This window comes from Pavona decussata, unplaced genomic scaffold, assembly GCF_977016875.1.
Source record: "Pavona decussata unplaced genomic scaffold, jaPavDecu1.1 SCAFFOLD_87, whole genome shotgun sequence".
Classification (NCBI taxonomy): domain Eukaryota; kingdom Metazoa; phylum Cnidaria; class Anthozoa; order Scleractinia; family Agariciidae; genus Pavona; species Pavona decussata.
In genome coordinates, this window is record NW_028145504.1 from 108,118 (window position 1) to 134,301 (window position 26,184).

Below are 26,184 nucleotides of genomic sequence, written 5' to 3' on the forward strand. Positions count from 1 at the left end.
TATACAGCGCTATATATACAGCTTTACAGGGCTATACACACCTATAAAGAGATATACACACCTTTACAGGGCTATACACACCTATACAGCGCTATACACACCTATAAAGAGATATACACACTTTTAAAGAGCTATACACACCTATACAGCGCTATACACAGCTATACAGGGCTATACACACCTATAAAGAGATATACACACCTTTAAAGCGCTATAAACACCTATAAAGGGATATACACACATTTACAGGGCTATACACATCTATAAAGAGATATACACACCTTTACAGGGCTCTACACACCTAAACAGAGATAAACACACCTATACAGCGCTATACACAGCTATTCAGCGCTATACACACCTTTAAAGGACTATACACACCTTTACAGGGTTATACACTCCTATACATGGCTATGCACAGCTATACAGTGCAATACACAGCTATACAGGACCATACACAGCTATACAAGGCTATGCAAAGCTGTACAGTGCTATAGACAGCTATACAGGGTTATACACTCCTGTACAGGGCTATACACACCTATACAGGGCTATACAGAGCTATACAAGGCTATACACAGTATACAGGGTTATACACACCTATTCAGCGCTATGCATGGCTATACAGAGCTACACACGACTATATACAAGGCTATACACAGCTATACAGTGCAATACACATCTATACAGGGACCATACACAGCTACACGGGGCTATACACGCCTTTACAGAGCTATACACACCTATACATTACTATACACAGTTACACAGTGCTATACAGAGCTATACAAGGCTATACACAGCTATACAGTGCAATCACACAGATATACAGGACCTTACACAGCTATACAGGGCTATACATACCTTTACCAGGCTTTACACACCTATTCAGTGCTATACATACCTATACAGACTTATACAAGGCTATACACAGCTATACGAGCTATACATATAGCTATAGAGAGCTATACACAGTTATACACAGCTATATAGAGAGAGCTATACACAGCTATACAGGGCTATACACAGCTATGCAGGGCTATACGCAGCTATACAGAGCTATATACACCTATACAGTGCTATACACAGCTATACAGCGCTATATATACAGCTATACAGTGCTATATACACCTATACAGTGCTATACACAGCTATGCAGGGCTATACGCAGTTATACAGTGCTATATATAGCTATACAGCGGTATACGCAGCTATACAGGACTATAAACAGCTATAGCGCTTGTACTACTAAAGGTTCTTGCACTAGTTGAGGTCCCTGCACCACTTAGGTAGTACTTTAGGTACTCTTAATGCTTAACCAAGCAAGTACTAATACAACCGGAAAGTGCAAAAATTTAAATGAAATCTGGGTGGGAACCAATGAGCTGTGTTCTAGCCAATTTTAGCAGCCCATCCTGCTAAGGCTTTGAAAGAAGAAGAACGACCAACCATGAGCATTGAGGTGCTAAACCAAAATAGCTAAAGACAGAAAAAATTATGACTATACGACTAAGTTATAACTCAGGACCACTACCAATAATGCCCTCACCCGCAGGAACCCAGGCCGGGATTTATCTAGTGCCTACGAATTAGTAATTGCAACCATCTTCACGAGCTCCTTTTATCAGTTCTTTGAATTTACCACCAATACATTGGAATATCCCCCACTGTAGTACTACTGACATCAACCTTAATTATAAATAATCCAGAAATCCAAGGATTTTCTCGGAGCTGCCATTAAATTATACCAAAAATTAGAGGAAGATGGTGAGGGGTAATAAGGGAGTGGCGGATATTTACTGCATGTGCAATATCATATCGTTTAAAAAATTTGAAATTTCGCTTTCCGTTACTGGTGTGATCGGAAAATTCATTAGCAATGTCAAGAAGAGAAGGTCTGTCTGTTCTCTCTTAGCTTTATAACTGTTTTAAATATCGTCAGGTTAATAGAGCGTTCGTGGGTCATTGTTGAACGAAAGTATCGCCACTTGCATGCAAATTTTTATCACAATGTCTGTTAGTGAAATTATCCGCGCCTCTACACATTTTGTCAACTTTTCACAATACACAGCGCACCATTCGCGTCGTATTTGATTCCAGTTGCGAGTTTGAAGGAATTTCATTGAACTAAGTACTTTTACCAGGCCCTGACCTGATGAATAACCTCATTGGTGTTCTCATGCGCTTTCGCAAGGAGAATATAGCAGTAATGTGTGACATCGAGCAAATGTTTCATTCATTCTATGTTGATCCATCCCATAGAGACTTCCTTCGTTTCCTAGGGTTCAAAGGTAACGATCCGTCAAAGCCCATCATAAAATATCAGATGAATGTACACTTATTTGGCAATGGACCCAGTCCCGCAGTCGCTACCTACGGCCTACGCAGAACAGCCATTGACAAAAAGTTCATTAGCCGTAACTTTTACGTCGATGATGGCTTGACCTCGCTTCCATCTACTCAAGGAGCGACAGACCTTGTTAAGAGTGTGCAAGCTACCCTAGCCACAGCTAACCTCCGACTTCACAAAGTAGTTTCTAATTCTGTGGAGGTCATGGAAGCCTTCCCGGCCGAAGATCGGGCAAAAGACGTGCGTGACCTGGATTTACGCCACGGCAGCTTGCCAGCTCAACGTTCGCTCGGGGTATTCTGCGACCTGGAGACAGATGCCTTTACCTTTAAGGTCTCTTTGCCGGAGAAGCCGTTCAAAAGGAGAGGAGTATTGTCCATCGTCAACTCCGTGTACGACCCGCTCGGCTTTGCAGTACCTGTTGTGCTCAAAGGGTGAAAAATACTGCAGGAGCTTGTCCATATGGGAGAACGGACAAAGGAGAACAATACCCCCCTAGCCTGGGACGACCCCCTCCCTACCGCGATGATAAATCGGTGGACACGTTGGAGAGACTCTCTCATAGAGTTGCAGAACCTTTCCGTGCCTCGCTGTTACCGCCCTTAAGATTTCGGCAGCGTGACTAGAGCGGAGTTACGCGCCTTTTCCGACGCAAGCCAGGACGCTATTGGAGCCGCAGTCTACCTTCGCCAGTTCAATGAAGCAAACGAGGTGTCTATGGCTCTCGTCTACGGCAAAACAAGAGTCGCCCCGTTAAATCCGACGACTATACCGCATCTAGAACTGTGCGGAGCGGTCCTAGCTGTTCAAGCAGCCCAGAGAGTTATAAAAGAAATCGATCTGAAGATCTCTGACGTGATATACTACACCGATTCAAAAGTGGTACTTGGCTACATAACCAACGAGAGTTGACGGTTCTATGTGTGCATAGACAACCGAGTCGAGCTGATTAGGAGCATGTCTACCCCGGAACAGTGGAGATATGTGGAGACTGATTTGAACCCAGCAGACCTAGCAACGCGCCGAGTCCCCTCAAGCAAGCTAATGGAGACGAGCTGGCTATTAGGCCCGGAATTCCTGCGCAAACTGAAGAGAACTCCCACAACCGATGAAACGTTCGCAAGCGACCCTGAAGTCCAAAAAGTAGTGTTCAGCGACAGTGTAAATACGCAGGAAGAGGAAGAACCAGGCCTTGGAGCAGAGAGGCTCAAGAAATTTTCGTCACTTAAGTCTCTGCAGCGAACAGTCGCTAACCTAATTGTCGTTGTCAGAGAGTTCAAACACTGGAGAGACGTTAAAGCAGAAAGAGTCAACCTCAGGAGTAAAGCACGTAATACACAAGGCAAACTCAGACCCCCGACTGTCGAGGAATGGGATCAGGCCCTGCGCGTCATAATCAGCAGCACGCAAAGAGAAGCGTTCAGTGGGTTGTTAAGCGACGCCAGAAAAGAACCCGAGCTACCGAGAGAAATCCAAAGTAGCGCCAAGAAGGCTCTCAAAGGCTCGCAGCTGTACCGTCTCGATACGTTTCTAGACAGCCACGGGATCCTCCGCGTCGGAGGCAGATTAAGAAGAGCACAGATGGAGTATAATGAAAAAACACCCAATCGTACTACCGAAGTGTCACTATGTCTCACAGCTAATAGCTAAACTCTATCATCATGAGGTACACCACCAAGGGAGACAGATCACAGGAGGTGCAATTAGACAAGCAGGTTTCTGGCTTATTGGAGGCCATGACGTAGTCACGAAGGTCATCGGAGCTTGTGTCCTATGTAAGAAGATAACTGAGAGGACCACAACTAGAACAGCGTATGGCCGACCTCCCGTCAGATAGAACCGAAGTCTGTCCCCCCTTTACTAATGTAGGATTTGATGTCTTTGGCCCCTGGGCGGTGCAAACACGTAAGACTAGAGGAGGAGGAGTAAACGCCAAGCGTTGGGGCCTAGAGTTCACGTGCCAGAGCAGCAAAGCCATTCACATCGAAGTCTTAGAAGCTATGGACTCCAGTGCCTTTATCTGTGCATTGAGGAGGCTCTTCGCATTACGAGGCCATGCTAAACTCCTCAGATGCGATCGGGGTACAAATTTCATTGGAGCTAAGACGGAGCTTGACGCAGCAGCATCCGAGTTAGATGAGAAGAAAGTGGAGAAGTTCATAACAGAGTGCGGTTGCAAGTAGGAGTTTAACCCTCCCCATGCGTCACATTTTGGCGGTGTGTGGGAGAGGCAGATTAATACGATTCGCCGTTTATTCGATGCCATGTTCACTGAGTTAGGTCAGAATCAGCTTACACACAAATTGCTGGTGACACTGATGGCCGAAGTGGTGGCCATTGTAAACGCCAGGCCGATAGCAGCGCTGCCGTCTGACGTCGATGACCCGCAGCCCCTGTCCCCTGCGATGTTACTCACTATGAAGACACGCCCAGCCGGACCCCCTCCAGGCCAGTTCATGCGCACAGATATCTACGCTCACTGTCGATGGAGGCAAGTCCAGTTCCTTGCGGAACAATTTTGGACTAGGTGGAGGAGAAAGTACTTGCAGAGCCTACAGCCGCGGCAAAAGTGGGCGGAGACGCGGCGAGACCTGTGCGTAGGAGATATCGTTCTTGTGCGAGTCGAATCACAACACCGTAACGATTGGCCACTGGGACGAGTGTCGGAAGTCCTGAGGGGCGACGACGGTAGAGTGAGGAAAGTCAAAGTAAACGTGGTCAGAGATGGAGAAAGGAAAACCTACCTTAGACCAATTAAGGAGCTAGTTCTACTCCTGACCGACACAGCTGATCTAGACCAGCAGTAAACGCCAAGACAATATGAGTAGCAAGGATAAGAATCCTTGGGCGAGGAGTGTGATGAACAATGAACATTTAACCAAAGAGAACTTGATCACGTAATTAAGCTTAGTTTTGTTTTGATTTATATAAGATACATTTTTGTTCTGTTTCATTTATCGAGTTTTTACGCCCCTATTTTCATGTACTATTGTTCACAGTTTCAATCAATTACATTGCCAGCCAATGTACCCATTCCTGTTTTCTAATTGGTTTTACAACTGTACACGTCAATTGAACCCTTATCAGAGAACGCCCCTTAAGTTTTTGTGGAGTTGAAGTTAGGAGATCTACGGAGCAACATCGGAGTTTCAGAGCAGTTTTATCTTTTTCGGAGTTACGTAACGTTGGACTTTCTTTAGCCCTTTAGTCAGGAACAGACGTAAGTTTCAGCTTATTGTATTCAGTTTTCGTTTTCCTTTCAATTTTGCTTCTTTTGTAATTAGTCTCGGCCCCCATTTTAATCTTGTACATTGCAATTTCCCCTTTAAGTTTTCACCGCATGTGTACAATAATTCAGACGAGTTGGTGATCGTATTAAATGCTGTTGAGTCAACTTGTGCTGTTGAATTTTATACTGTGGTTGACACTTCCCGATCTCCAGTGCACAACACCCCGTGTCCGCTGACAGGGTACACGACACTGTGTATAGCTCTGTGTAGCTGTGTATAGCCCTGTATAGCTATGAATAGCCCTGTATAGCTGTGTATAGCTCTGTGTAGCCGTGTATAGCTCTCTATAGCTGTGTATAGCTCTGTATAGCTGTATATACCCTTGTATAGGTCTGTATAGGTGTGTATAGCACTGTATAGGCGTGTAAAGCCCGGTAAAGGTACGCATAGCCCTGTATAGCTGTGTATGGTCCTGTATTAAGCTGTGTATTGCACTGTATGGCTGTGTATAGCCTTGTATAGCTCTGTATAGCACTGTATAGCTGTGTATAGCACTGTATAGGTGTGTATAGCCCTGTAAATGTGTGTATATCTCTTTATAGGTGTGTATAGCCCTGTAAAGGTGTGTATATCTCCTTATAGATCCAGGTATAGCCTTGTATAGCTGTGTATAGCGCTGTATAGGTGTGTATAGCTCTGTAAAGGTGTTTATATCTCTTTATAGATCCAGGTATAGCCCTGTATAGCTGTGTATAGCGCTGTATAGGTGTGTATAGCTCTGTAAAGGTGTGTATATCACTTTATAGGTGTGCATAGCCCTGTAAAGGTGTGTATATCTCTTTATAGGTGTGTATAGCCCTGTATAGCGCTGTATGGGTGTGTATAGCTCTGTAAAGGTGTATATAGCCCTGTTAAGGTGTGTATGGCCCTGTATAGCGCTGTGTAGGTGTGTATAGCACCTGTAAAGGTGTGTATATCTCTTTATAGATGTGTATAGCCCTGTAAAGGTGTGTATATCTCTTTATAGGCGTGTATAGCCCTGCATAGCGCTGTATGGGTGTGTATAACTCTGTAAAGGTGTGTATAGCCCTTGTTAAGGTGTGTATGGCCCTGTATAGCGCTGTGTAGGTGTGTATAGCACCTGTAAAGGTGTGTATATCTCTTTATAGGTGTGTATAGCCCTGTAAAGGTGTGTATATCTCTTTATAGATCCAGGTATAGCCCTGTATAGCTGTGTATAGCGCTGTATAGGCGTGTATAGCTCTGTAAAGGTGTGTATATCACTTTATAGGTGTGCATAGCCCTGTAAAGGTGTGTATATCTCTTTATAGGTGTGTATAGCCCTATATAGCGCTGTATAGGTGTGTATGGCTCTGTAAAAGTGTGTATAGCCCTGTTAAGGTGTGTATGGCCCTGTATAGCGCTGTATAGGTGTGTATAGCCAAGTAAAGGTGTGTTTATCTCTTTATAGGTGTGTATAGCCCTGTAAAGGTGTGTATATCTCTTTATAGGCGTGTATAGCCCTGTAAAAGTGTGTATAGCCCTGTAAAGGTGTGTATATCTCTTTATAGGTGTGTATAGCCCTGTATAGCGCTGTATAGGTGTGTATAGCCTTGTAAAGATGTGTATATCTCTTTATAGGTGTGTATAGCCCTGTATATCTCTTTATAGGTGTGTATAGCCCTGTAAAGGTGTGTATATCTCTTTATAGGTGTGTATAGCCCTGTAAAAGTGTGTATAGCCCTGTAAAGGTGTGTATATCTCTTTATAGGTGTGTTTAGCCCTGTATAGCGCTGTGTAGGTGTGTATAGCCCTGTAAAGGTGTGTTTATCCCTTTATAGGTGTGTATAGCCCTGTATAGCGCTGTATGGGTGTCTATAGCCCTGTAAAGGTGTGTATACCTCTCTATAGGTGTGTATAGCCCTGTAAAGGTGTGTAATATATTATACCGGTGCATCCATGGCATTCTCCTATATGTGTATAGTCCTGTAAAGGTGTTTATAGTATGGAATATATTATTTAATATATTATATATACCGGTGGAACCATGGCATTCTCCCATGGAGTATATACCCAAAACGCAACACTTGGTCGTTACATGCCGAGCATGGCTGAACAGCGTGAACTTGTGGGTCGTCCTCTTATTTCTAATGCAGAAGCCTATTCAAAATCTCTCATCAGTTTTATTTTGTCACTGGAACCTATAAATGTGACTTTAAAGTGCATTGAGGAGCACGTTGTACCTTTAATAAGCTTTCTTCTCGAGAACCATTCGCCGCCATTTTGTATTCTCAGTGTTGGAAGTGGAGAAGGCTACAACGATTTGCCTTTCATCGAAATACTGAGCAAAGCTGATCAAGGTAAAGCCGGCAAACCTCTATTCTTTGTACGTGCTATAGAGCCAGACAAAATGAAGTTGGACGCCTTTTGTGCTAAAGCAAAAGATTTGCCTGAGAGTTTGAAGATGAGAGCTGACATTGAATTTGAATGGTGCCCCATGACTTACCAAGAGTACGTGGAACAGAAAAAGAAAGACGAGGTGAAATTCGATGTGATACACTTTCTACACAGCATTTATTACGTAAATGTTGAATCAGCACTCAAGCATTGCTACGAGGAAGAGCTTGGCGCTAAAGGAGTAACGTTCTCCTTTACTCAAGATGTAAACAGCCCCTATGTAAGATATGGAAGTACATTTTCTTCACAAGGTTTGGTTTGGAGTTCTGGAGCTTACTACAGCAACAAAGAAGTTACAGATGTGGCTAAAAAGAATGGTTGGAATTATGTGGAGTGTTCGGGTGAGAGCATAACTGGTGACCTAACTGCAATTTTTGATCGCTCTTCTGAGCAGGGAAGTCTTTTGTTGGACTTTCTGACACAGTGTGTAAATGTACACCTAACTACAAGCCAAGAAAATTTACAAAAAATTCTCAACTTCTGGGAAAATGAATGCATTGATGATGGTAATGGGAAAAAGAGGATTTCTTTCCAAACTAGAACAGTCATCATTTTTAAAGGAATTTAAACATCTGATTATCAGGTGCAGTGACATAGATGTAATCGTAAATGGAAAACAGCTCAGTAATGTGGATTGTGCTACCTTATTAGGCGTAGAAATTGACAGCAAATTGTCATTTAATGAACATGTTGAGAAAGTATGTAAAAGTTGGCCTCTAGAATCGCAATATTGCGTAAGATCCGAGCGTGTCTACCTCTTAAACAGCGACTTCAGTTTTATAATAGCATTATTCGCCCTGTTATGTCTTACGCTAACGTTGTTTGGGCAAATTGCGATAAAGAGTCTGTTCATAGGGTCTTAAAATTGCAAAAACGTGCGGCACGCGTTATTTGTTATGCCGATCGCATGACACCATCAGTTGCTTTGTTTAACAAGCTAGGTTGGATCCCGTTTTATGAGCAACATAAGATTGATAAATGCACAATAATGTATAAGCGAATTAATGGGACTTTGCCGAATTATCTAAATGAACACTTAATTTTAAATAATAAGCGGCACTCCCGCAACACTAGATATTCAAGCACTAATGCTGTTTGTCCTAAATATAAAAGAGAAACAGAAGGAGGACGCTCTTTCACTGTTTCGGCAACAAGACTGTGGAACAGTACACCAATTGAAATTAGGAAACTAAATTCTGTAGCATGTTTTAAAAAGAACATGTTTGCCAAGATTTTTAAGGAACAACAATTTTTGCACCATTTCATAATTTAATAACTTATTTTTTATCTTATAATCGAATCCTGTCATATTTTATATTTTAACTGTATATATATATATATATATTTTAGCTTACAGTAATTTAGATTGTAAATAGTTGTGAGGGCCACAAGTTTATTAGCCTTTGGCTATTAAGTGCCACCCTCTTTAAATAAAGGCTTTACTTACTTACTTACTTACTTACTTACTAGAAAAATGCAAATAATTATTATATTGTATGCTTATAATGCCACTGGGAACATGACAGTCATCAAATAATAATAATAATAATAATAATAATAATAATAATAATAATAATAATAATAATAGTGTGGTAGTGGAGTTGTACGAGCAGCTTATGCCCACTAAGGTGTACACAGTTCACAAAACAGGTGCAGAACAGGGCGACGTCACGTGTAGACTGTGTGGGAAATCTCCTGAGGTGCTTGTGCATGTGCTAACGGGGTGCTCTGCTCTGGCTCAGTCTAAATACCTAGAAAGACACAACGCAGCACTGAAAGTCCTCTTCTTCGAGATGGCGAGGGATGTGAGGCTGATTGATTCAGTCCCTCCCTGGTACTCGTGTGCAGTGCCCAAACCAGTCTATGAGTCATCTGAGGTATTAGCGTTTTGGAATGTTCCAGTTTATGCGGAACACACCATCGTCAAGGCTAACAGAAAACATGTTTCCCTTCGTTTCCCAACCCATTGAACCAAGTAACATAATTTTACTTGGCAGTCTCGTATGAGTGAAATCATTTGAAACTCAACATTGAAAATTGGGTGAGGGAGGGAAAACCAAAAAAAAAGTAGGAAATTGAAACCCTCGACACTTTTCACGATGGTTGTAGTTTGCTAGCGTGGCCCATTGAAAGGCCTTTTTGCACATTAAACTACCAACTTCAAAAAAGGTACAAACTAGGGCTTTCCCGATAAAAAACTCTATGCAGACGAAATTTTAGTTTAAATCTCTGTTTATGGGTAATTGATTTCATATTGTGGTCGTCTTTTTGTCCTTGTACAGTGTTCCATGTTTAAATAAGACCTCTCATATTTTTTTTCCAAGAAAAAGGGTGAAGTCGTTTTGTTGTTACCCGACATCATTTTGGGCAGCGGACGTAAAGTCACGTGCAAAGTGTGTGAGACTTGATGGTGTGATAGAAGTCAACTTATGTCTAACAAACCTCCAAACCTGAAATGCGAGTTTTCAACACCAAAAGTGCTAAAAATATTGAGAGAATGGATAAGGGAATAACCATCTCAGTTTTGTACGAGACTGAAGTAGGCGCGAAAAGAAAGCCTGAAAAATAGCTTAAAGCCTAAAGAACGTTTTTTGTCAGGCTTTCTTACGGTAACTACTTGAAATGCGTACATAACTACTTTGGTCATCCACTTATTCATTCCTTTATCCGCAGTTCATGTATTTCATAAATTATATTCCACTCTCATCAATATTGAGAGAGTAGACGTTTTTTTCATTTGTTGCAAGCAGTCGGGGCAACTGGGATCGTTGCTAACAGTTTTGACTTGTTGCGTCAAGCTGACCCTAGTAAACACTATTGCTGAGTGACTATCGGGTCGTAGTTTCTCGTGAAACTTTTATATTCATCAAATGATATCTAGCCTTCATCTGCAAGGTTGAAACAAAAAGGACAAATACGTGTTGTTAGCGACATTTCGAGTTGTGTTACATTATGTACATTCTGACAATTATCACGTGTTATGTCATTCGCCGTGGTTGAACTGGAACACTCTGTTATGGAACTTGACTCGAGAGCGTCGAGATTTGTCGAGATAGTTTTGTATTGTAAAAGGTTTACAGTCGTTGAATAGAATCTACACGTGTGAAGAGTTCAATCCATCCCGGGTATTTCCCAATCGCGCAAGAGCACTATCACGTCACGTGATAATTTTAAACCAATCAGACTCGCAAAAAATAAACTGGTGAGCTGTAAAAGGAGATGACGATAAATAGCACCTTAAAAAGTGGAGCCCCGTTGTTGCCATGTAGATCTCGACAGTGGTGAAAGTTCGATCTCGAATTTTTAGCGTGCATGGGGGTATATAAAGAGAACTGTTTCTTTTCCCCTAGCCTAAAAGGAAGCCTAACCCATCGGGTTTCGGTTCACCACTCGCCGCAATTCTCCTTGTTGGTCTTTGAAAATCGCCTTTTTATAGCACATATGCTGTGATTACCAAAAAAAAGGAAATGTATATATATAGTATTTGAAATTTGAAGTCCTTGTTAGCAAGATTTCTGAAGATTACAACCCGTACTGTGACACAGGGACTTTGTAGTGTTTTTTTTCTTTTTTTTTTTGGGGGGGGGGGGGGGTGAAACGTTAGTTAGCAAGTATACTTAGAAGTTGTCACAAACGTTAATATTTAATTACTTGCTGTCAATCTTCGCCAATAACTATTGCTACATGTACGGCCACCTAGTTGCATTGAACTCAGCTAATGGTGTCCACCATTTGTCGCGTCTTGCTTTGCCAAGCATGTAAAGTAAAACGCCGGTAATAGCCGTGACCTAGTAACTGTTCTTACCATATGAATTATAGCCACTTTCAGAGTTAAGTGCATAGCAGAGAATAGCGACTATCTTACGACATGCTAGATAAACAGCTGAAAGACCGTTTAACTATCAAGCCGGAAAATTTTACACTTATTGGCAAAAGAAACGACAAATTAACCACAACTACTGACCTAAAATGGCTGATAAATGTGTTAACCTGTTAAATTTGCACGGCTCTCTTCAAAATATTTGACCGCTTTCGATCGGCTCTATTCCGTAACTTCCGGTAGAATTCGACCGTTTTGTCTGCAAGGCACTCAATTTCAAAACCGTCGATTTATTGACCTAGGATTGACTTCTTGATATTTTCCCACGTCAGTCCACCACAGTCGAGTTCAACTGTATAAAAAAATCAGTTGTGTTAACATTTAAAACTTAGGCCTGGTTACATGGCATGTCGAAAGATGGCACGTGCACGTAACGTTGAAAATGGCTGTAAAAGAATCAACGACACCACCGTTCGGCTGAAGTAAAAGTTGCTAGTATAACCGCAATACATGCGAAATGCCCGGTCCGGCCAAACTAGACTTGACAAATGGTAAATGCCCTGTACATGTAAATAAATCTGAATTAACCTAACTACAACTTAACTTTAGAGCATTATATTTTTAATTAATCTACTGAGTACTTAGTTTGCAGAAGTCAGCCTTGTGAAATTTCTCAGTCTTGTGATATTTCCAACAAACTCCAGTTCAGAGTAATTTTTTCTGTGATGTACTAGCTTGCAGAATCAACACATGTCTTGAATCTCGCTTCTCAATGTTTGTGTAAAGCTGACCAGGAATATAACACTTGCCTCCAAGCTTTCACAGTTTCTGGTTTTTCTCAGAACACAGTTCTAGGTTTTTTGTAAAGAACACGCACCTTCATTCATCATCCAACAGGAGATACACCCAATACATCTGTGAATCTTGACTTTCCAGATTTAAACTGATATTAGATTGTCCTTTGATGTCATCTTTTTTCTGTTTTGTTTTCTCCATTTTTGTTGTATACGCGACGACTAGCTTTGAAGGCGACCGTACTCTTGGATTGTCGTAGCATTTACTGTTTTAAGGATTATTTGCGGTGTTCACGAATTCAAATGCTTAATTTCGCTAAAAATAAAGGGACAGTGTCGTGGTATGCTCAGTTTTTGTTTTCAAAAATCGATGTTGACAGTTGCTGTTGTTATAATAATAATTATCAGGTGGGGATGCTTTAATTTCACGTTGAACTTCTGGGACAAACTTGGACTTTTAGTCAATTTATTTAAATGTTTGTGAGTAACACACGAGACACTGTTCCGTTGTTACAAGATGTATATAGATCTCTACAAGATATATATAGGAAATACTTTTGACTACAACAGCTAGCTTTAAACGAATAAAAATCTAGCGATATTCTCTTGAGGTGATTTTGAGATATGGAAATCGGTAAAGTTAAATGATTTGTATTTTTGACGATTAGTTGTAATCCGACGTGATTTCTCATTTTGAAACACATGCGTGAAGAGTGCACAATATTTTAAAGGCTTCAAAACGAACCTTTTGAATCCAAATGAACACAAAACGCTCAAATACACTGATATGATACTTTGTGCTCCAGGATCTCACGTTGTAGAGAGCCACGCGCCAGACTTCACTTTACGTGTAAATAAACCAACCCAGCAACAGTGTATCCGACAAAAAGTGAGGAAGCTTTCCTCACAGAGAGGGGTAAATATTTATCACCAGGCGGTTTCAACCGACGCAATAAACATTAACCTTCGGTATACAGTCCATGAATACAATCTGATAAGGTTTTGTAAATACTTTATAAACACTTAGCTCGTATATGCTAGTTAACCATTAACAACTTATATTCACGTTCAAAATTACAGCCATTATTTCGTCTTATTGTAGCTCTGGCCCTGAAAGACTAGATGTAGTAGTTGAAACATTGGCTGATTAAAAATGCCCTTTGGCTAATAGGGTCAGTCCTTCAAATCAGTTTGGCCTATAAACGCTTTCTAAGTATTGACTAGCCTGATTCTCAGACGGTCCAGGTCGCCCTTTCGGCCGCACACTCTCTCCCTTCCCTTCCTTGGATTGTCGTAGCATTTACTGTTTAAAGGATTATTTGCAGTGTAAACGAATTCTAATGCTTTATTTCGCTAAAAAATACAGGAGCTGTGTCGTCGTATACTCAATTTTTGTTTTCAAAATATCTCTTGACAGTTGCTTCTGTAGGGGAAGGGAGGGGGTATGTGGCCGCGAGCGACCTGGACCGTCTGAGAATCAGGGTACGTATTGACGGGCACATTTTTTTTAAAAGACCATTTACTTAATCTCAGCTAACGAAGAAAACTTGGCTCTTTAAGCTGTGATACGATCTACAGTGTACGGTAGGACATTACTAGATCTCATTATCAGAAAAAAAAAGGAATATTAAAGACAAAAATTTCTAAATTTTAAATCTGTTCAACCTTTTTAAGGGCTGAGAGTTACCGGAAAAAAAATCTGTTTAATCATTACAAACAAGACGCTCCACGATAAAAGGGGACGGCTTAGTTTACAAATGAAATTTGGTTTTCCTTTTGATGTTTTGATTTATGTTCTCTGGGAAAATGTGGATTAAAAAAAGCAAAAAAATTAGATTATATAATACTTGCTTAACAAGGATGTGAAAATAATTCAGAGTTATGGTTTGTTTACTACTCGTTGATGGGTAATGTCTTGATCAAGTTGATGCTACACGCCCTGCAGAAAAGAGAAAACCCTGTGAGGTAATCTATTACGAAACGAATTTTACACAAGTGGTGAATAGCTACTTAAGGACATGTTCTGTAACATTTCATTTTGGGTTAAATTCTGCCATATAATCAACTAGGGCGAATAAAAAGGTGAAAAAAGCGAGTCGTCGTAAAACGGATACCTGTTTGAACAAACAGAGGCGGGAAAATAACGTTTGACACCGTGACAATGATTAGACGAATGAATTGAAACGTCTTTCCCATAATTTGAAAGGTTTTTTTTTATCATTGGTCTGCCTGATGTCGCATTTTGACGTAAAACAACCTAACAATTAGGGATCAAATCAAAGCAGTTTCCTCGCCTCCTTAATCGTTTTAGCCAGACAATTGTCAGGTGCGAGAGAGACAAACGACACCGCAACACGGTAAAAATTTAACCGGGAGAAAAAAGCACATACGTAGCTCCTCTATGGTCGATTTTTTTTCAGTAATTAAGTGGGAAAATCATAAAGTGGAAAATGAACATTTGTGAAACCCTTTGAACCATATGAAACCGAATGTACCTAGGTATATGGATTTCTTTGGTAAAGTTTTCGAGGGTAAACTTCCTCTGGAAACCTGTTTTTACCTGGGGGAAAAGGTCTTAGTGCAGCAACTGACAGCTAATATTAAATATATCATTGCCTTGCTCATTTAGCAAACCATGCAAACAGGTCGCATACATTTTTAGGTACTTATTTTCCAGATAGAGTGCAACCAACCGATTGTTTTTGCAATTTACCAACAATTTTCAGTTAACATTTCATCATTGATCTCCCTGCAAATAAACCTTGTGGTCAAAAAATGGTCTTAGTAATAGACTTCAATCGATAATTCCTAACCTACCCTAACAGTTGTTTTAAATCTTGCGGAGCTCGGAATCCTCGCAAAGCAAACAGTTTTAGGACTTCGAGCCGTAAACGCGTCACATCTTCATACTTTATTCTGATCAAAAACCTGTTCCATCAACCTTCTCATAACAATTATTCCAAACTGTCCATGGAAAACACCGAAGTTTAAGCGACGTTCCTCTTCTGGGAAAAACGATCTGTCAGGCATCAACCAAACCACGCGAAATTTTAAATGACCATTTTGAATTTCCTCATTTCTTTGGCATCGATCTTAAACGCTGTTGCTGAGATTTCTAGGTCGTCTGCATTTTGGCAGCAATGAAATTAATTTGCTTACCGGTGGATTCCAGCACCAGCCCCAGAAAAACTTTCTTTCTGTTCTGGCTGTTTTAGCTTGGCTTCAGTTGTGACACGACCTTGCGTTCCGAAATGAGAGTTCTTGTTCATAGATTGCGTGAATTGTCAGCATTTTTATCATTTTGTTTGAGTGACGAAAAAACCATTGAACCGCTTTTAAGTCTAAAGTGCGTTTGTGATGTAGAACTGAATGCCTCTCTAAAAGGCACCAGTAAAAATAATAATAATAATGGTAATAATAATAATAATAATAATAATAATAATAATAATAATAATAATAATAATAATAATAATAATATTTAAAGAGTTGGCCTCCAATCACCTGACGGTGCTTTTCAGGAGGGTCCTCTAAAATAAAGGTTAAAAATACATTAAAATAAAACTAAAATACAGCTAAAAACTGGGACGCAACTCAGGTTCAGTTAAAGATACTAATTTTCGTTTACAGATCCCTTGAAATGTGCTGACGTGGCGCAAAGTGTTCACCACAAGTCGTGGTTGCACAACCAAGAGATAAATATTGAAGTTTCAATCAATCAAACTTTTTTACTTACCTCTTTTTATTTCTTGCTATCAAATTGAAGCTTGACGCTATCCCCAATCAGTACAAATGGAGCCCAGTGTTTCATCGCAGAGAACTTTTCTGAGTCTCGCAGCAATTTCATAGCCTGGTGCAGAGCTACACTGGAGCTTTTACCTTCCCTCAGGTGTTGATAGAAACCCTTCATGAACTCCATGGTAGCCTCGTCATCAATTGCCCAGAGTGACACTAAGACAGAACGAGCCCCAGCGCACAAGAAGGCCCGTGCCAAACCGACCACACCTTCAGACTTTAAGATTTCTCCGCGACCACTATGACAGCAACTTAGTACCACAAGGCTAGCTCGGAGGCGAACTGCTTGTACATCTGACATTTTCAGCATGAAATCTTTTTCCTCAGGGAATTTGGATGTCCAGCCAGGGTTTGGAGCCAAGGCAATTTCGCCAGTTTCCTTTCGCCCGTGGGCAGCAATGTGAACCAAACCAACTGACGTCATTCGTGTTAACACTTCCGCTTTGGTTGCCTCTTTTCCAGTAAGCGGTGAAGTCTTAAGGATTTCTCCAATCATTTCTACTTCTTGTTTGGCGTATGGTAACTGTGATAACGGCCTTCGCCGTTTTTTCGCATCTTCCACTAGAACTCCTTTTACACATGGATCTCCCACTAATAGCGCACCAGACTTACTGTGGTAGTCCTCAGGCAAACTTGTGATCAGCTTCAAACTCGTGAGTGATGGGACAGTGCGAATCCTGTAACATTCACTTAGTGCGGCCCACGGTGCCAAGCACAACGGACCATCAGGGACGATAACCAACTCTTCACCATGAAGTAAATCTGCAATGGGACTAATAATAACATCATACAATGGCTGTAAAGCGTTGTTGGTGCAGGGTGATGATTCCCTTGCTGTCGTTTCCGCTTCTCTGGTGGATGGAGGGGCACCAGTTAGCTCATCCATTGTGCGATTCTCACATCGAACACCAACACCAGCTCCAATCTTTTTAAAAGCTGTTTCCAGTAAAACGCAGACGGGATCGTCGAGTGCACGTCCACCCTCTATTTTCTTTTGTCTAAATACAACGTTATTTCCTCTTCCAAGGACCCAAATATTGCTTTTGCTTTCGTCAATTGCCAGAAAAGCTGTTTGTGTAGATAACTCTCGTGAGATGTGGGAGATTAATTCTTTAGCGTCATGTGATGGTGGCGGCAGTGCCGTTAAGCCATATTGCATAGTTAATGTATCACCCAAAGCTTGTGCTCGTCCTTGCTCAGCAGCAAACAGAGCCTCATCATTCTTTCCCATTTTTAATAAACCTCTCCACAGTGCAGTGTAAACCTTCTGATGCAACTCGCGGAAGCTTCTTTTCCATGAATCTTCAGACTGAATAAGAGCCCTTACAGTATCAAAAAGTTTCACGCTTGACTGGTAACTATCCACAGCCTCACTTAAAGAGCCCAAACACTGGAAATTCAGACCCAAAGAATAATGTGAAATTGCCTCTCCATTTTTATCGCCCACTTCCTTGGAAATCTGCAAATGTTTCTGATGGTACTCCATGGCTTGTTGGAAGTCACCAAGTGATTGATAAGCATTGCCGAGATTGCCATAGGCACGTCCTCCTCCTGCCCGGTCACCCACTTCCTTGGAAATCTGCAAATGTTTCTGATGGTACTCCATGGCTTGTTGGAAGTCACCAAGTGATTGATAAGCATTGCCGAGATTGCCATAGGCACGTCCTTCTCCTGCCCGGTCACCCACTTCCTTGAAAATCTGCAAATTTTTCTGATGGTACTCTATGGCTTGTTGGAAGTCACCAAGTGATTGATAAGCATTGCCGAGATTGCCATAGGCACGTCCTTCTCCTGCCCGGTCACCCACTTCCTTGGAAATCTGCAAATGTTTCTGATGGTACTCCATGGTTTGTTGAAAGTCACCAAGTGATTGATAAGCATTGCCGAGATTGCCATAGGCACCTCCTTCTCCTGCCCGGTCACCCACTTCCTTGGAAATCTGCAAACGTTTCTGATGGTACTCTATGGCTTGTTGGAAGTCACCAAGTGAATCATAAGCATTGCCGAGATTGCCATAGGCACCTCCTTCTCCTGCCCGGTCACCCACTTCCTTGGAAATCTGCAAACGTTTCTGATGGTACTCTATGGCTTGTTGGAAGTCACCAAGTGATTGATAAGCATTGCCGAGATTGCCATAGGCACGTCCTTCTCCTGCCCGGTCACCCACTTCCTTGGAAATCTGCAAATGTTTCTGATGGTACTCTATGGCTTGTTGGAAGTCACCAAGTGATTGATAAGCATTGCCGAGATTGCCATAGGCACGTCCTTCTCCTGCCCGGTCATCCACTTCCTTGGAAATCTGCAAATTTTTCTGATGGTACTCCATGGCTTGTTGGAAGTCACCAAGTGATTGATAAGCATTGCCAAGATTGCCATAGGCACCTCCTTCTCCTGCCCGGTCACCCAGTTCCTTGGAAATCTGCAAATCTTTCTGATGGTACTCTATGGCTTGGTGGAAGTCACCAAGTGATTGAGAAGCGTTGCCGAGAGAGCAATAGGCACGTCCTTCTTTTGAACGGTCACCCACTTCCTTGGCAAGGCGCAGAACCATCTGCAGTTGCTCTAAAACGTTGTCCTTTTTTTTGGCCATTTGGACGATTTATTTCCGGTGCTGTGCTGTCCTTTTGTCAAGTAGAGACCTCGTTTAAAGGAAATGTATAGATCTGTCAAGAAAACCATTGGTTGATAACTGAATGAAGAAATATGCATTGAACACATCCATTATGACAATCTGTTAAAGGATGTCTCAAGCAATGTAGGTTGTAACTTTAGATTTTTAAGTGTGATGGGAGAGCCGTGAATTATAGAGAATTTGGATGGGGTACCGTTATAGAGTGTTTTTACTCACGTGACTTTCCTAGCAAACTTACCATCCGCCATATTGGTGTCCCACGAAAGAAAGCGTCAGCTGGCTTTTTTTGTATTTATCGCTTTATGTATCAAAAGATCAACCGATATTGTTTGATATTTTTATGGTTCTGTGCATCATTATTGTTGGCTATGGTAACAAGACTGGAAAAAGTTTAAAGAAAAAGGATCCTGTGAGATTTAGTCACGTTTCGAAAATCGAAAAGAACGAAGGTGAGATGACTGAGGAGTTAACGACCAGAAGAAGGCAAGTGTGGCCTTCTACCATTAGTCACGATGACCTAACAGAAGATAAGCTTGAAAGTGAGAGGTTTATTATAGGCATTTTGTGTCTGGCCAGGCTCCCAAACGCTGGGATCAATTTGATGTTGACTGGGTCCTGACATTACATCTCGGACACACAAAGAAACTGCGGCAAGTTGATCCTCAACTTGATGCTGACAGAGCTGAGTGACGGAAGAAAGCAAAAAGAAATATCAGAAAAGGTCAAGAAGTTGAATGAGCCAGGGGAGACTGTAGAAAGCATCTTTTGAGAGATCGAAGATACATGTTCAATACAGGAAAGTGGCCAGTTACAAGATGGCAGCGGCGAGGATTTAGAGATTGGTGAGATGGAGATGGAGATGGATTTTGCATTCGAAAAAGTTGAAGATACCAACAAAAAGACAATTCCTGTTAAAGGAGAAAGGCAGACCTTTGTGTCTGAAATGACTAAGGAAACTGTCGATGCGGCGACCTAAACAACAGAATTTCAATACTTGCTATGTGCAACAAAAATACAGCCGTTTACGAAAGAATACTTAAAAGATTGTTATGATAAAACTAGATTTTACACAGGATTACCTGACTTTGATTTACTTATAACAACATTCCACTTTGTTTCCCCTTGTGTGACCAGGAAGGCAAAACACTTTCCCCTTTCTAGGAATTTGTAATGGTGTTAATTAAACTGAGACTGAATATGCCAAATCCAGACCTGGCGTACAGGTTTGAAATCTTCCTAACGACTGTGTCGCGTGTCTTTAATACGTGGATGGAAGCATGAGATGTGCACCTGTCATTCTTAATATCATGGCCAAAGCGAGGGGATATTGTGCCGATATTGTGCTGTCATGAATCTTTGCCCATCTGTACTACCATATGACTGAAACAAAAAGTCAGTATTATTATACTTTATTGTTTCAATGTTTAGCCTGGGCTTTGTTTCAACAAATTTTTATTGTGTTATATGCACTTGTAACTACTTATCATCATGTGGAAAACCTGTAAAATTGGTATATGAAGGCTCAGTTTCCTCTGTGACAGTCATGTGTTTTTTGTACCATTAGCCTCCATTAGCATCTATGTTGCACCAAAACTGTCTGAAAGCTAAGCTTACAGTTTTAAATTGAAGGGGTGCATGGAAAAAATGCCTAAGAGAATCAGGATCCCCTGCCATATTCTCTTTTCGTTACAAAGCCAACACAAGGGAATATGTCTAGCAGTCTATCAGAAGTCACCTGGGGCTTTTTACCAGACACCCATTTAATTGTTATCTTGTGGCATAGAGAAAATATATCCCTGTGAATGTCCAAGAATGCTACGTGATTGAAAGTAATAATGCAAGAAAAATGCCAGTACTACGACATCTTACAAACACTTTTCAGTCATTGATTTTTACAATGATAAATTTCCATTGGAACATGTTATCTTTAATAGCCCTAACAAGAGCAGCTGAAATGTTCAAAACACAGCAATTTGACCAGCTCAGTACACTAAGCATAGAGGACCCACAGTAATTTCTCAGTTCCCCTGGAGTCTCCTCTTGTCCGTTTGTTTTGATTTAAGGTGAAAATGTTCATTTCACTTGGCATAATTAACAAATACATGGTTTAAACTTTGGTTAAGCCACAGGGTGATTGTGGAAGGTGCTCTATTGCTTAAGGAAGTTACCAAAGCTTTGATTTTGAAATACATCATATCAGGCTTTGGAGAGAGAAATCCAAATTATTTTTCAGTTTTGGGAAAATAAAAGTAGAAAATAGTGTGAAATGAGTCTGAAGTGGTCTATAATATTTACATACTGCCAAATTTTCTAAAATCAAAGCAAGGGGAACATTTCCATTTTCCCTGCTTTAAACATGCACAAAGGTGGCTTCCCAGTTTTGGGACATCAATTTGCAACAACTGAGGTGGAACACCATAGACCAAAGATGTAGCAAATGCAGCAGCAAATACACCGCAGTCAGAACCATTTTTATGTTGCTGGATTCGAACAACGTGCATTATCAGTTCCAACCAGGTTAATAGCTTGCTCCTCTACTTCCTTTGTCATGACATTGTGATATAATAAGTACGTAAATTATGATCATCCGGGTGAGTGTAGTCCTGAGAAGGACTGTTTGTGGTGACTTTGACTGACGTTTCGACAACCTGAGCGGAAGTCATCTTCAGAGTCAAGTGAATTGTGGAACGTCAGTAAGTGGTATATACGTGTCTGGTTGTTAACCTGATTGGTCAACGAAGTCCAGATGTTATTGGTCGTTTGTCAGTAAGCCGTGATGTTATTGGCTGTGAAGACTGTAAAAAGTGATTGGTGCGTTTCGATCCGTCTTTTGTTAGGCAAAAAGTCCGTGGGTCTATTGTTAGTAAAATGTCTATTGCTTGTCTGTTTCGTTGTTGTTGTCAATAAGTCGTTTGTATGGTGCAGGTAGTTGTAGGCAACGGTTGAGTGGCGTTTGTTCTAAGTTAGTAAACCAGCTTTCCAGATTGAGTCATTGATAGTAATTTGTACAGTTGGTAATGCACTTGGCAGAGTCCCAGTCGATTCTGTGGTTCGTTTGTAAATGGTGCTCAGCAATGTGATTGTTGATATCACCATTTCTAGTTGCTCGTTTGTGTTCAGTCAGTCGTACGTTTAAATTTCTGCCGGTCTCACCAATATAAGTGGCCTGGCAGTTGCAACTGCCGACTCAGCACCATCGGTGCAAAGCCGAAACGTGCATTATCCGTTGTAACGCACAGCCTCTTGACTCTTCAAGAAAAATGTCATTGTTCAGCCATTCAGTAGGCGACAAAATCAGTTGGTAGTTGTTTGAATTCTTTGAGACGTTGAGACTACCCCCTTGCGTAGAACTTTGCGCGCGCGTGATCACGTGACACGCGCGCGATATTTCAAATTTTTATGGCGCGTACGATTTTGTTGACGCGTACAAGTTTTTGCTGTTTTTTGCTAGAGTTTGTAGTTTCTTTTCACACTTTGTTGTTTACCATTTTCCCGTTTATTTATTGGGATTAAATTTAGATTTTGAGCCTACCATTCAAGGAGAACTTTTTCTTAAGATGGTGCCGAGACCCGGGGAGCGAATGGTCGCCGTCTAAAGAAGAATTTCTGAGAATTTTTATCGAGAAGCGACAACTCGCCGTCTAAGGATTATTTCAGATACTTTCATCGAGAAGCGACAAGTCGCCGTCTGAAGAGGATTTCATCTACAAAATGGGGGACGAAGATCTGAAAAAGAAGAAGAAAATTCGAGGAGGACTTAAGGGATATGTCACAAAAACTCTGGAAAGGATTCAATCTCTACTTGACCGTTTCGATCCCACCGTGGTTAATCAGCTGAAAACATATTGGATTGCTCTTGAAGAGAAACTCAAGATTCTTGGAAGTCTAGATGACGAAATCCCCGGTCTACTTAAAGAGGATCAAATCGAAGCAGAAATAGAAGAAACAGGAAATTTCAGAGAGTCTATTCATGAAATGATGGTGAAGATAGACGAGGTGCTCCCTACAGAAGTGGAGAACAATTCAGATAAGTCCAACTCTTATTCTGTTACTTCTAATTCGTTTAGTTATGGCCTTGGGGTAAAGGCAAAACTACCTACGATTTCTCTGAAAAGGTTCCATGGGGATCCCATGCTTTTCTCTCCCTTTTGGGATTCATTCGTAAGTGCTGTGGACGAGAACCAAGCGCTGTCAGATGTTGATAAGTTCAACTATCTTAAAACCTTAGTGGAAGGTACGGCCGCCGCAGCCATTCGTGGTCTTCCTTTAATAGCCGATAATTATGAAGCGGCGAAAAACATTCTAAAGAAGCGTTTCGGGCAACCACAAGTTATTATCAATCCACATATGGAGAGTCTCGTTAAGATAGCAGCAGTAGCATCTGACAGTAACTTGAAACGTCTAAGGGAGCTTTACGATCAAGATGAGGCCCACATTCGCGCTCTTCAAGCTATAGTGGTGGAAAGTGAATCTTATGGGAAGTTGTTGATACCCCTTCTGATGGAGAAACTACCATCCAATCTGCGCTTAATAAAATCAAGGTCCAGAGATAAAGAACAGTGGGACTTAGATGTACTCTTAAGGGCCTTTGACAGCGAAATTGAAGCAAGGGAGCGCTGTGAACTGATTGGAAATAACTTGTCTGAACCAGCTGTGATCCCAGTGAAGTCGAATGTCGGGAGATTTACTAAGGGTAGGTCAGGCCCCTCTACTGCATCTGCCTTAGTAACTAAATCAGAAGAGAAGCCTGTGAGTTGTACGTACTGCAGACAGAAGCACCCCAGCGCACGTTGTACCACAATAACTGATATTGGAGCTAGAAGAAATCTATTAACACAACAGGGGCGTTGTTTCTTGTGCTTGCGTCGCAGTCATCTAGCGCGGAATTGCCCTTCTAGCAGCACGTGTCATGATTGCTTAGGAAAACATCATGTGTCGATTTGCAATAATGCCAAATGTACAACTGCGCGTCAAGAGGGAGTCCAGGAAAGGAAGTCTTTAACAACCGTGTACGTAAACTCGAATACATCTGTCCTTCTGCAAACTGCTATTGGCGAGGTGTCTAGCGTTAATCAGCTCCACACTGGTCTCACTATGCGAATCTTGTTTGATAGTGGAAGTCAGCGAAGCTATATGACCGAACGTGCCAGGAACAAGCTTAATCTATCCGCTGTAAAATCCCAGAAGCTTCTTATCAAGACTTTCGGACAGGAGAACGAGCAACTGAAAGAATGCGATGTCGTTGAATTCTGTGTCAAAGGACTTGGTGTAGACAGCTCGACAGTTCAGATGACTGCGCATGTAGTTCCCCTAATTTGCGGCGCTCTAAAGGATCAATCAGTGCAACTTGCCTAACAGTCTTACAGACATTTGGTTGATTTAGAACTCGCGGATTGCCCAGTTGTGGATTGCGGCTCAGAGGTGGATATCTTGATTGGAAATGACATCTATTGGTGTCTCTTTACCGGAGATCTGAAACGGGGGAAATTTGGTCCTGTCGCCATGAAAACGACTCTTGGATGGGTACTATCAATCCCTTACCCCAAGAACTGAGTTCTGAATCTGAAGTGAATCAGGCAACCTGCCACACTCTGAGAGTTGACACGTCGCATCCTTTCGAGGCTGTTTCAGAGGAAAAACACGGAGACCCGTTAGTGGAAGAAATGAAGAAATTCTGGGAGTTAGAGAGCATTGGCGTGTTAGCAAACGAAGCATCTGTTCATGACAAGTTCTTGGATACGATTCACAAGCGCGATGGCCGCTATGAAGTATCTTTACCGTGGAAGGAACATCACCCTTTCATGGCCGTAGCCAGACTTCAGAACAAGACTAGGCAAGTTTCGAGCGCCGAAGGCGCGAGCCGCTAGGGGGGTGTGGGGGCATGCCCCCCCCCCCCCCCCCCCAGAAAATTTTGAAATCTAGAGGCTCAGAAATGCTCTTGTAAGCATTTTCTGTGGCATTTTTCTTCAGAAAAGTCAATCTTGGGCAAGTGTAGAAGTTCACTTTTTTATTGCTTAGCGATACTGGTGCCAAGTTAATGACCATCTGCGTTTTAATACCCGTATGAGAAATCTTGACTTGCTTCCCGCTTTAAAATTTCACTGTACCACCAAGATGGAAGTCGTGGAAGAGATAAACCGTATCCGTGACCATCGCCTCGATTTCCTGGAAACCCTAGAAGAACATCGAAAGGCATTGCTGCATGTCTTGAAAAACACCTCTGCGATAACCGCAGCTGTACTGGGAGAGGATTATTTACGACGGATAGTAGAAACCTATTTTGGTCTGAAAGACAACATCACCTCAATGGTAGACAGTATGGATGTTCTAGAGGCAAACCTGTGCGAGCTCCGTCAAAAGTCTTGAAGTGCCTCTCTGACGCCAACCAAAGACAAATGGCTCTTTTAAGAGCCGTTACAAACGAGAAAGGCTTGTTCAACAGAATCTTTTAAAATATATTCTTTTACATTTTCTTTTCGCTGAAACGTTCAATATTATAGTGTTTGCAATAAAGCGATTGCCATCACTGCAAACGACCTTTTGTTCTTTTACAACAGTTATATAAGTAAAGAAAGCTCCCACACCGGCTCTCAGCCATCGCAGATAAGACACGGGAATAATGGTGACCTTTGATGTCACGCGGCCTGTCACGGTTATGTCATGATACGTCTCCTTAATGGCCCCACTATAACCTTAAATCATTTGAAAAACCGCTACTCACAGTTCACATGAAACGAATTAACCTCATTAAAATGCTTTTCCCCTCAATAATTATTTATCCACCTTATATTAGCTGATTTTATCTTAACCAATCCATTTTTTTGTAGGGATTATTTTCTCAATTAAAAGTTTCTTCCAAAAAAAAAAAAAAGAGGCCAAAATCAAGACGAGACAACTGCCTCGTCTTGCCTCATGCTAGCTACGGCTCTGCCTTTGCTACCAGACAACTATGAAGTTGCAGTCTCATGCCTAAATTCTGTCTTGAAGCGTCTGAGAAGAAACCCTGAATTGCTCGCCGAATACAACAGAATAATAGAAGAGCAGTCGTCCAAACGAATAATTTCTGAAGTTGATTCTCCTTCTGAAATCAAGGTTGGTCGTCTCCGTTA

The 26,184-nt window shown here is 41.5% G+C and overlaps 2 protein-coding genes, 1 long non-coding RNA gene and 1 pseudogene across 3 annotated transcripts in view; 3 read left to right on the forward strand and 1 right to left on the reverse strand.

Annotated features, from left to right (window-relative positions):
- The first annotated feature begins 7,669 nt into the window (after positions 1-7,669).
- Positions 7,670-8,621, forward strand: LOC146474592 (histamine N-methyltransferase-like). The gene has a single exon (XM_085116247.1). It carries the CDS (start codon positions 7,679-7,681, stop codon positions 8,603-8,605), a length of 927 nt encoding a protein of 308 aa, XP_084972373.1. The 5' UTR covers positions 7,670-7,678; the 3' UTR covers positions 8,606-8,621.
- LOC146474593 (uncharacterized) lies at positions 8,622-9,489 on the forward strand (annotated as a pseudogene).
- Positions 9,490-9,512: 23 nt separating this feature from the next.
- The window catches only part of LOC146474594 (uncharacterized), a 47,062-nt gene continuing 30,390 nt past the window's right edge, over positions 9,513-26,184 (forward strand). The window contains exon 1 of the long non-coding RNA XR_014866037.1: positions 9,513-14,137. This is a non-coding gene — a long non-coding RNA (uncharacterized LOC146474594). The remainder of the gene's footprint in view (positions 14,138-26,184) is intronic.
- LOC146474595 (tetratricopeptide repeat protein 28-like) overlaps positions 14,145-26,184 on the reverse strand; it is a 64,117-nt gene continuing 52,077 nt past the window's right edge. The window contains exons 2-3 of the mRNA XM_085116361.1: positions 16,385-19,106; positions 14,145-14,590 (exon numbers count right to left, since the gene is read on the reverse strand). Of these exons, the coding sequence (XP_084972487.1) occupies positions 16,391-19,033 (2,643 nt within the window). The 5' untranslated portion in view covers positions 19,034-19,106 and the 3' untranslated portion in view covers positions 14,145-14,590; positions 16,385-16,390. The remainder of the gene's footprint in view (positions 14,591-16,384; positions 19,107-26,184) is intronic.